Source organism: Salarias fasciatus, chromosome 1, assembly GCF_902148845.1.
Source record: "Salarias fasciatus chromosome 1, fSalaFa1.1, whole genome shotgun sequence".
NCBI lineage: Eukaryota > Metazoa > Chordata > Actinopteri > Blenniiformes > Blenniidae > Salarias > Salarias fasciatus.
In genome coordinates, this window is record NC_043745.1 from 20,283,737 (window position 1) to 20,294,973 (window position 11,237).

The 11,237-nt window shown below is 41.1% G+C and overlaps 1 protein-coding gene across 1 annotated transcript; it reads left to right on the forward strand.

Moving 5' to 3' along the window:
- The first annotated feature begins 1,252 nt into the window (after positions 1-1,252).
- On the forward strand, positions 1,253-5,406 carry irf8 (interferon regulatory factor 8). Its single transcript, XM_030097343.1, has 9 exons — positions 1,253-1,384; positions 1,543-1,713; positions 1,950-2,133; positions 2,288-2,382; positions 2,647-2,698; positions 3,051-3,098; positions 3,212-3,604; positions 3,753-3,868; positions 4,182-5,406. The coding sequence occupies exons 2-9, from the start codon at positions 1,543-1,545 to the stop codon at positions 4,377-4,379; spliced, it is 1,257 nt and encodes a 418-aa protein (XP_029953203.1). The 5' UTR covers positions 1,253-1,384; the 3' UTR covers positions 4,380-5,406.
- The last annotated feature ends 5,831 nt before the right edge of the window (positions 5,407-11,237 follow it).

Consider the following 11,237-nt stretch of genomic DNA (forward strand, 5'->3'; position numbering starts at 1 on the left):
TGTGTGTGTGTGTGTGTGTGTGTGTGTGTGTGTGCGTGCGTGCGTGCGTGCGTGCGTGCGTGTGTGCGTGCGTGCGTGCGTGCGTGCGTGCGTGTGTGAGACTATTTTAGACTGGTGAATTTTTACAGTGTTTTACAGTTAATTTTGTTTCAGGTCTCCTTTTCAATAAATGATGTAACAATGGGAATTCGCTGAGCAGAAACAATATGACTGGTGCTGCAACTCGGTCATTTCAGTTAGTTAATGAAGACGACAACAACAACATCAGCAAAAATGGTTAGTTTTAAAGCTATTAAAACTCTTTTTAAAATAAAGTTACAAACAAAACCGTTGACGTTTAAAAACCTAAAAAGTTTATTCAGCTATTTATCATAGAAATCATTTATGTATCACAGAATATTGCTGTCATTGCTTCTGTTTGCATACCATTCCAACAAAGAAAACTGCAAACTTTGGACAGACTCTAAGCAAATGAGGTGCATTTGCTTCTTTTACATCAATGATAGAATACTGCTGTTATTCAATTCCATAAAGATACGGCTGCATCTAAATAATCCTTCTTAAAAAGGGCTAATTACAAGCCCCTGAAATGTGAATCTTTTTGTCAGCTACTGTTGTACTGATATGATTAAAAAATGTTTAAAACATTTTGAACATGTGATTATTGAGACCTCAAAAAATATAAATCTGGTAAAATGTCAGATCTTATGAGAGTTGCTGTATCTTGTCACTTCAGTATGAAACATAATGAATAAAAGGACAAAAAAAAAATCAAGTATTTCAGTTTCTGGGTAGAATGATTTGAATCAAAATGTGTCTGTGTCACTGTATACATTCTGTTTATACCTCTGTGATTAATCCTTCAGCTCTTCTATTACAGAGATTACCTGTCCTTGTCATCCCAGCATGTCTAACATAGTTTCAGTATTTTTAAAAACAGCATCATGAGGCCTCACTTCAGAAAAGTGTACCTGCGTGGCCACAGAGCAGGTTTCTAATAAATGGGCGCAGCAGGGACGCAGAAATTCCCCACAGCAGAAAGTAACATGTGACTCTTCGAGATTTTCTCTCTCTCTTTTTTTTTCAATCTGTTCCACGTCTTGGGAGCTTTTAGCGTGGGCAGCGACTTTACAACCATCGCTCGTGTCAGGTCATTTCTTGTAAATGCTTTAGGTTCGCAGAAAGACTCTTCCGCGGTGGGCGGGCTCACCGCGCGTCCCGCACCGCTGATTGGAGCGTCGCCGCGTCGCCGAACCCTCACGAGCGCCTTCATTCATGTCAAGGAGCGCAGTTTAAAGGCGCGTGCTGACTGTGCGTTCGCTCAGTCTGACGGCCAGTCATCCATCACCGTCAAACCGTTCACAGAGCACCTGCCCGTCCAACTGTAAGTGCTTTTCCTTTTCCTTTTCATTCATCCGGGTGAAAGCGGCCGACTTTTATTTCTTTACCGACGACTTTCTTACTAGTTTCAATATATTTGCTCATGAATCATATTTATCCTGCTTAGAAACACAGAATTAAAGATTATTTGTTCGCATCCAGATGTCGAACTCTGGAGGTCGGAGGCTGAAGCAGTGGCTGATGGAGCAGATCCAGAGTGCGCAGTACTCCGGGCTCCAGTGGGAGGATGAGACCCGCACCACCTTCCGAATCCCGTGGAAACACGCCGGCAAGCAGGATTACAATCAAGAAGTGGACGCTTCCATATTCAAGGTCTGAAAACAGTTTTGTGTTGCTTCTTCAGCAGCGCAAAAACCCGACCCTACCCAGTGCGTTCCTACATTCTGTATGTTTATTTAGAAGGCAGGCTATGTTTTTTTATTTATTTATTTATTTCAAGCAAATAATTTCACACGTTAACACAACTTTAACTTACTGAAGTCCTATTTTTGTAATCCAGATGTTGAAGTGTTTTTTCTCTCCCTCTGTGTCTGCTCCCTCACCTCCAGGCTTGGGCTGTTTTTAAAGGCAAGTTTAAAGAGGGTGACAAAGCTGAACCTGCAACATGGAAGACCAGACTCCGCTGCGCCCTCAACAAAAGTCCTGACTTCGAGGAGGTGACTGAGAGGTCACAGCTGGACATCTCTGAGCCCTACAAAGTGTATCGCATTGTCCCCGAGGACGAGCAGAAGCGTGAGTTTGTTTGTCCCACAAATGTGTTATTTCACTGTTTCCAGATAGTTTGCATTATTTGTTCTTTAAAGTGACCTTTAGTTTGACTTTTAGTTGTCAGACATCGTAATCTGTTGTGTTTTGTTCAATAAAGACGGTTTTCTTCCACTCACAGACGGCAAAACCCCAGTGATGGCCATGTCAGCGGCCACCAGCTCTGGTGAGGATATGGACTGCAGCCCCTCAGAGATAGAAGACTTCATGAAAGAGGTGACAGCTTTTCCCTGTAATCCCTATTTTAGACATCACCAAGACCCTTCACATCAATTTTTAATTGCACTCTGTTTTATTGCCATTTGCTCCTCTTTATAACATGATTGTCCCACTTTACTACATGGTCCTGTTTCCTCCAATAAGTGTTATGCTCACGATTTATTACCAAGAGTTATTCCCACCTGATCCTGTTGACAATAAAGTTGTCAAAAGGTGAACTGTAGGTTACTGGGATCTTTATGACTTTGTTGTCTTTAACAGGAGGAAGGCTGCAGCAGCCAAGCCAGTCCAGAATACTGGACTCAGAGCAATGGTAAGACAATTCTTAAAAAAAGGTTCACACAGGAACTCCTTCGTTCTTAACTACACTCAAATCTCAATGCAATGTTGTTGATTCGTTTGTTGTTGTTTTGTTTCTTTTATTCCTTTGAAAAAGACCTCAGTGTAAAAATGAAATGCTCGCTCCTGCACTTTTTGGTGACAAACAGAGGCTATTTACCAGACTGTTGAATTCTGCAATGGAAGAATTGACTAACATCCTGTTGAACTTTGCTGACTAAGGTTTATTTCTTTGTGGGATCGTGCTAGAGAAATGCTATTTGTGATGATGCAGCACATGGCAGTGTGGTTGTGTTTACTGACAACATTTCCCCCTCAATTCACAGCTTTCCCACTGCAGCCGGAGCCTTTGCCATCAGGGGGTCTCAGTTCAGGTAATCTGTCCTCTGATCTTCAGATCAGATGAAATAAATCAGTGTAATTTCATTCCCATGGCATGTGCAGCCATTTCTTTAGATTTCTTCTCACCAATCGTTGCCTCCTCCAGTTTGGTCCCAGATGATGATCAGTTTCTACTACGGAGGAAAGCTGATCCACAGCACGCTGGTATCCCACCCTGAAGGCTGCAGGATCTCCCCGCAGCAGCACCTGGCTCGCAGTGCCATCTACAGCTCAGACAGCATGCAGAGCGTTCATTTCCCCCCGGCTGAGCTCATCGAGTACGACCGCCAGCGCTACGTCACCCGCAAGCTTCTGGGTCACCTGGAGAGAGGCGTATTGGTGCGTGCAAACCAAGACGGCATCTTCATCAAGAGGCTCTGCCAGAGCCGCGTCTTCTGGAGCGGGCTGGTTGACATGGGCTCACATTACCACCCGATGCCCGGGAAACTCGAGAGGGATGCTGTGGTCAAGATTTTTGACACTGGAAAGTTTCTTCAAGGTGAGGCTCTACGGTGAATGTGAGCGCTGAAACTCTCAGATCAGTCAAGATGAATGTTCAACACATTCACCTGGTATAGTTTTACAAGCAGACAAGGAGCAAAGGAGCATGGATGAATGACAAAGCTTGTTTGAATTGTGTGTCGCAGCTCTGCAGCTGTATCAGGATGGGCTCATCTCAGCCCCTGATCCAACTGTGACCCTGTGCTTCGGAGAGGAGCTGACTGATCCCAGCACTGCCAAGAGCAAACTGATCATTGTGCAGGTATCGGACCACTCCAGTCACTTTCACATGTTTCAAAAGTGCTTGAAAAAAATCAATAGCAAAAGACAACTATAAATATAAATATAAGAACAAAAACAGTAAAATCTGTCCATGAAAACATGTCACACATAATATTATATTAGAAATTATCACACAAATTCAGTTAATATTTAAAGCGCATATGTTTTGAGTTTAGTACAGATATGGTCATTTTTACTTCTATTGGAATTGTAGACCGCTGCAGACAGATAGTCATTCAAATGATTTATTTAAAATCAAAACTAAGCAACAGGTTTCTGTCTCCCCGTGTCAGATCAATGTGATGAACTGTCAGCACCTGCTGGACTCAGTGAACATGCGTCGCTCCCAGCCTTACTGCAACAACCCCGGCCTGGACATGGCCGACGACGCGGCCACTGACCAGATGGCCCGCATCTACCAGGACTTGTGCAGCTACAGCGGCCCGCAGAGACCGGCCTGCTACAGGGAGAACATGCCCATCACCGCCTGAACCGTGACCTCTGACCTCTGGCCGCAGCTTTCTCAGTGTGTACGAAAACCGATCTGGACTTTACTTAAGATCCTGGGAGACAAAGAGGAGGTGAATCAATGAGCGAAGAGATAAAGACGAGCACATCTCTTTTCTGGCTGTAAGGTTATTAACTGAAGAGAGAAGTGAGTTCTCAAAGCTGATTTTTACTTAGCACGTCTTCTTTTCTTTTTTCTTCATTTTTTTAGCAACTGATTGAATAAATAGGCCAAAATTGATACTTTTTGTAACATTAAGTAATTCAGGTATGAACTGATAACATTTGCATTATGTTGAAGATGCAACAGGTTAATTAAATACAGATAGGTTTTACTATCAGATTGTTGTATCACAAGACTCTTATTTTGTCTTTTTTTTTGTGAATTGCATTTTAAAATAAACTTTTTACCAAATGAAACCCGGGTTTACCTTTTACCTTTATATAATTATGTTATGGTTTGGTTCAGTTTATTTGTTTGTGTTATTTCTTTTTTTTTTTTTAATACCAGAACCAAACAGTGATGATGAGCCGAGGCCAGACTTCTGGACACTGGCGATGTTGTCATCAGTGAAAAAAAAAACTACATGAAATTCATGGAAATTTAAATGACTTACCTTTAACTGTAAGAGTCAACAGCACTGTACTTATCTGTTTTTATTTCTGCCATTCATTTACATTACTAAATTTAATGCAATGTTACAAACTGTAAGCTGAAAAATTATTGTGGCTGAATACTGGAATCACTTTTTTGACAATGAAAATGAAGCTAAAACCATGTTCATGATGCTTTCCACTCTCTTTTTTCAGTGTCGACATAACTGGAATTTACATCTCTTTTCTTAAAGTCGTTCTGTTTTGTATTCGATACCCCTGTACCTACAAACCACATGTCAGCACTGGGCTGGAATTAAAAAAGCAACTCAAGTACAGCATATTTTAATCAGCTTGTACTTGAATTCATTAGTCAGATTTTCATATTTGTCATGAAAAGTTATGACTGCTCCAAAATAAAAATATTTGTGTTCAAAAATCAGACAAAAAATTACTTAAGATTGATTTTTTTTTTGTTTTGTTATTGAAGGTATGAAGCACAACACAGCAGTCATTTCTAAGTGCTTTTACCCAGCAGTTCCGCATGAGCAAGCAATGTTACTGTGAAAAGGAAAAAACTCCCTTTTAAAAGGAAGAAATCTGCAGAATCAGGTTCAGAGGCGGCGACTTTCTGCTATTCCAACAGGGTGAGGGGTATTTGTAGAAACTTCTTGAAAAGGAATTGAAATCATTACAAATTTAAGATGAATTTTTTTACACACACACGCACAAAGTTGGTTTTAAAAACAGAACAATCACCACAATTCAGAAACTCATAATCACTCAAGTCCACATAACGTTTTCACTTCATTGCAACATCTTAAGTATGTATAGAGGAAGTCCCCTCACCCAGAGATTCTCATTTACCAGGACTCATAGTGTTTATTATTCCTGCTCACAAATGATGAAACAAAAAGAAAAGGTCTGAAACCAAAAGAAGGATCTATACACTCTATATCAGAGTGTTTCCGGCCTCCTCCCCCTGCCTAACGTCGTCCTCATGACTAATGGAGAAAGGACAGGAAGAGAGATGACCAACTGTTGCAAAGCGATTAAATGAATCACAGTGACACAATGCTGTCCTTCTTCTTCTTCTTCTTCTTTTTCTTCTCTGGCGATTGCAGGGGGCGGTTGGCAGATGTCACCACACACACGTCAAGCAGCACAATCATGGCAGCGTTGGCAGCGATGTGCGTGCATTGTATTCAGATTCAGCCTCACACAGATCCGCTCACACAAACATCAACTTATAGATCTCAGTTCCGTAAAAAGGTGGAGAATGAACTGCTTTACTGAAGACTGTTGCTGTCAGGCACGCGGGATGGAAAGGTGAAAACTGAAGTTGATGAAACCCGGATTTACATTTGCCTGAGCGCTTGGAGTCTGAGAAGAAACAAATACAAACAAATAACACAAAACAGGTAATTGAAGCCAAATAAATATCTCTTAAGATCAATTATCTCTTAAAAAAAATTATAAAAAATCCACATGAGTATCAAAAATTAAAGTGAGTCCTTGTCTTTTGAGATGATGAACATGAAATATTTATGTATTTTTAAAGGCAGGGGGGACTATAAGACGGGACGTAATTTTAAGAATTAAATAAAAATATAAAAATCACAGAGTTCACTGAACTTCGGGCTCCTCTTAGAGACGAAAAAGCAAACGTGTGTGCGTGTGTGTGTGTGCGTGTTTGTTAGGTTGCTGTAGTCGGGGGGAGTACTCTTTAAATTCCACAGAACAGGAACTTCAAAACTGTCACAGGAAACTGGCTCCTGCACACACTCAAAATGCAGTGTATTGAATGTATCTATATTTGTGTGTGTGTGTGCATGCCTGCCTGCCTGCCTATCGACCTATCTATCTATCTATCTATCTATCTATCTATCTATCTATCTATCTATCTATCTATCTATCTATCTATCTCAATAAAAACAAGAACATTTCAGGGAAAACAGCATTGCACACATTCCAGATGAACTCTGGACGCTCAGTTTCACCAAGTCATTCTAACACTAAAGAAATCAAATGAGACTCTAACAGGCGAACTGACCGTAACTCGACTCTCAACGGGTTCAGATTTTCCTACCAGGCTCAGTCGGAGATGGCAGCAGGGAAGAGAAGCAGGGGAAAAACTGTTTGTGTACATTTCTGTGAAAATGCACTTTTGTGTTCACATTTCCAGCGTCTGCAATGTGGTTGTCTCTGCATTGCAACATTTCTTTGTGGTGTCTGAGGCTTCCCACAAGAAACCTTCACAGACGGTCGACAAACAGCAGTGATGTTGCCATCAGACTGTACGTATCCCTGGACCAGCTGCAGCAGCCCGGACCGGGTACAAGTCCTTCACAGGATACTGTTCTTATTTCTCTGAAGAACCAGCTGTTCAAGTAAATTATCCAAAAGAGGAATAAGACAAATGCTTTTTTTTCCATGACAGATTAAAGAAATTGCTTTTTTCCTGTTTTTTGTTGTTTCCTGCTTTGTCTGTATTGCTGACACCTCGGTTAGTTCTCTGGGTTTGATTGCACGGTCAGCAATGACCTTTCAGTTTACCATCTGTCCTTTTTCATTGCTTGTATCAGCTTTTCACAAATACTCACAATTCAAACTTTAAATAAATCTCATGTCGAGTTACATGTGGAGCAGAAAACAATGTTTGACTCCCGACTGGTGAATGAGAACGACAGAGATTGCGTCGGTGGGAAGTTGTGATTTACCCTGAGCAGGTTGTGTTGTGTTGTGTTGTGCAAGCCGAGCCGCCGGAGGCGTTGGTGTTGCCTCTGGGGAGCAGAATCAGAGTAAGTGAAATGAGAATAGGTCATAGAGAGGAACTGGGAGAGCTCAGTGGGGAGACAGGTGGACAGGGAGCCCAAATCTGGTGACAGAGCGGGAGAAGGCAGTAACCACTAGATACACACACTCACACACACACATGCGTGCATTAGCCACTGATCAAGGATCATATCCTCTAATCAGTATCAGTTCATGTCCTTCAAACCGAACGTCCTGTGGGGGTCGTCTTCAGGGTTCACTGTTAACGCTGTCGGACAAAACAATATCGGTCTTAAAAGTGACACTACATGTGCATTATAGTTGAGAATACAATCTGAAAGGAAAGCACAGATACGAAGGATACGAGGCCGTGCGATTTGAAGAAAAAGCTTCGAATGCAAAAGTGGAAACAAACAACAGATGAAATGAAAGTACAGTGGGGCTTTTTGAGGCTGATCTCAGGAGATTTATTGGCAACATTCGACTTTATTGTCAGTCCAACAGGAGCTGATATTGAGGGGTGCTGGAGCAGATCTCAGATGACTCTAATGCAAGGTGCACCTTCAGCACGTTCATAACATCCATATTGAGACTCGTTTTGAGTTTGTTTTTTTTTAGAAAGGTGTCTTTATTCGTTTTAACAGTGCATCCTTAACAACTTGTACCAGTAAATATAATAAAAACTAAAACAAAAAACAAAGGAAAGTTCCAAACCCTCTCTCCTGAGAGCATCCAGGAATAAGGTAACATGATGTTATGTTTGAAGACACATGAGTAAAACCAAGAATTATTATGAAGTAAAAAAAAAAAAAAAAAAAAAGAAAGAAAGAAAAACTGGAGACAGAGTAAAAAATGTGTTGTTACATTGTTCAGAGGTCTGAAGCAGCACACTTCACCCTTCAGTGCAGAAAAACAACAACACTGAAACACAAGACAAAGGAGGAATTATGTATGGACATAAGATCCATTTTAGGCGATCCTCCAGTTAATTCTCTCAGCGCTTCTCGTTATATTCATGGACACCAGGGGTTATTCATCCACAAAGTTATCAGAACGTAACACGTCAACGTTACTGAGAAATGACTGCCATGTCTTTAGAAGTTGTCAGCTGAGCCTCTTATTGAGTCAGACTCATGTCTGGACTGTAGATAAAGGGATCATCCATCCTGACATCATGTTCATACAAAAATTAATGTGATCATAAACTTGCATTTAAAAAAAAAAAGAGAGATGGCCGAGAAGCAGTGTGTGAAGGGACAGCAGTGTGTTGCATCAGTCTGTGCTCGGATTGCTGAGTTCTTTGACAAGAGTGATCCCTGACCGCCTGATCTGCCGCTGGACAGGAAACACAGGAAGGAGCCAAGAAAGAAGGTCCGGCGCTCAACTTCTCCCCGAAAAGAGGAAGAGCTGACAGGCAGGACCATGGTGGAGGATTTCACTAATTCATGCCATTTGTAGTTTGTACAGTGAGAGAAAAACATACCAACTCTTGAATCTCTAATGTCCCCTCTTTATAACTTTACATTTTCACTAAACTTCCTGACCGAATAGCCATTTGATGATGATCTTCGGTAATAACCTACACAACACATAATCTGCTGTCACTTGTTTTGTTGTTTGTTTGTTTTTTTTTATTACAAACACGTGGCTTTTGTTTCATGTTCACGAAAAACAAAACTTAAGGGTAAAGACAGACGGTGATGGACCTTGAGGTGAAGGGGAAGACCAGGGTGGGGTAACAATCCCCGGAGGAGCCGGAGTCAGGGGACCATGAGAGAGGTGTGTGTGTGTGTTCATGCAAACTCTAGAAGTAACAGGATGTGGTTCGCCCGAAAGGTGCATGCTATGAGGTAACAAACATACCTGGGGATTTTGGTTTCTGAAGTGCAATAGCACTTATTTGCAGTAAACATTTTCGGAACGTATGTTTTTCCTCTTAATGCTGCATATTCTTTGCCCATAAATATGCTAAACTTCTTGTCTCTGTTCGTACCATGTTGTACTGTAGCTCACTTTAGCCAAATTACTGATTGAGGAACAGGATGTTTGCGGCCTGAGACCTTGATTCCAGCTTTATTGTTCGACCCGCTGCAAAAGTAAAAGAAAAAACATCAGCTCGATTTACACAACCTCTTTCTCAGTAAGAAGCTGCAGTGGCCAAGCAACAGGTGCTGCTGGGATGAATTATTTAAAGTGAGTCTAAATCGGTTGTAATACAGCTGAAGGAACCCGTGGGCCAAGCTGTGAGCCAACCACAGGCCTCAATACAAGTACAGTCCCAATTCACACTTCTCTCTCAGAAACACCAGAATCCCAACATGACCCTCACATGAGGTGAAATCACCCAGCCTTCTGTCAAGCTGCTAATTTTAAAATCTGGAAATATTTTAACCTGACTGTATGGCTTTACTCGTGAATTTAAATGAAGATGCACAAATAATAATGCTAATAATAATAATAATGACTCATGTACTCATGTTGTTGGGTAGAAAGCACAAAACTAACAGACAGATGAAATTGTGACATATTTGCATGTTTAAAAGCAGAAGGACAGAGTGTATATTTGTCCCAGGATTTGCATCTTACCAACAGAAAGGCAGTGGAGCACTGAAGCACATCGTCCACGGCTAGTTAACCATGATGGTTACAGTTCACTACAGCATGGGGTAAAAGTTCTTTATGCAACTTGCATAAGGAAAAAACCAAGGCTGCAGTCATGAGTAAAGCCCGAGGAGGAAATAGTGAAAGTAATAAAAAAAAAAAAGAGAGAGAGAGAGAGAGAGAAAGAGGAATTAGACCAATGAATGTTGAAAAATGGCATTTTTCTAATGCAGATCGTATGTCTTGTAATATATTATAGTTAATTTACGGTGTGTTTTATATCTTAGAACCGATTGAAAGACAAACACTGAAAAAGATATTACAGATTGACACTGCCATCTAGTGGTAAAAAGGAAAATCATCTTACACACAAGTTTGAATAACCAGCTTGAAAAACATAATACAGTCAGCAACAGTGTTAAATTATCCCTCAACCTGTTCAGTCTGTTTTTGAGAGTGAAAATACAGTCACTGTGTTTTATTGAAATTTTTTTTCTTCGGTCTGGTGTTTTAGGTTTCATACTCTGCAGCTTTCCTCTGTCAGTTAGAACAGTCCAGAGTTTGTGGTAAATTATCTCCTGTTTTCTCCCTGGATGCTGCCAGAGGGCCTCTGATCACAACCTGGTTCTGCTGAACCATGTTGGTCATCCTGATGCGCTCTAAAGTCTGTCTCATTCCTGATTCTCCAGAGGGATTCCCCCTGGAAAAACAGATCATATCGCCCCGTAAACCGCTCAGACAAACTGTTTATTTTTCAGTTCTGCTACGTTTAAACCCTGAAAAGGTCAAACACGTGTCCAACACAAATGAAGAAGTTTCTCTTTGAATGCCATGTTGCAAAACCCTCAGACAATATAAATGAAAAGTATAGC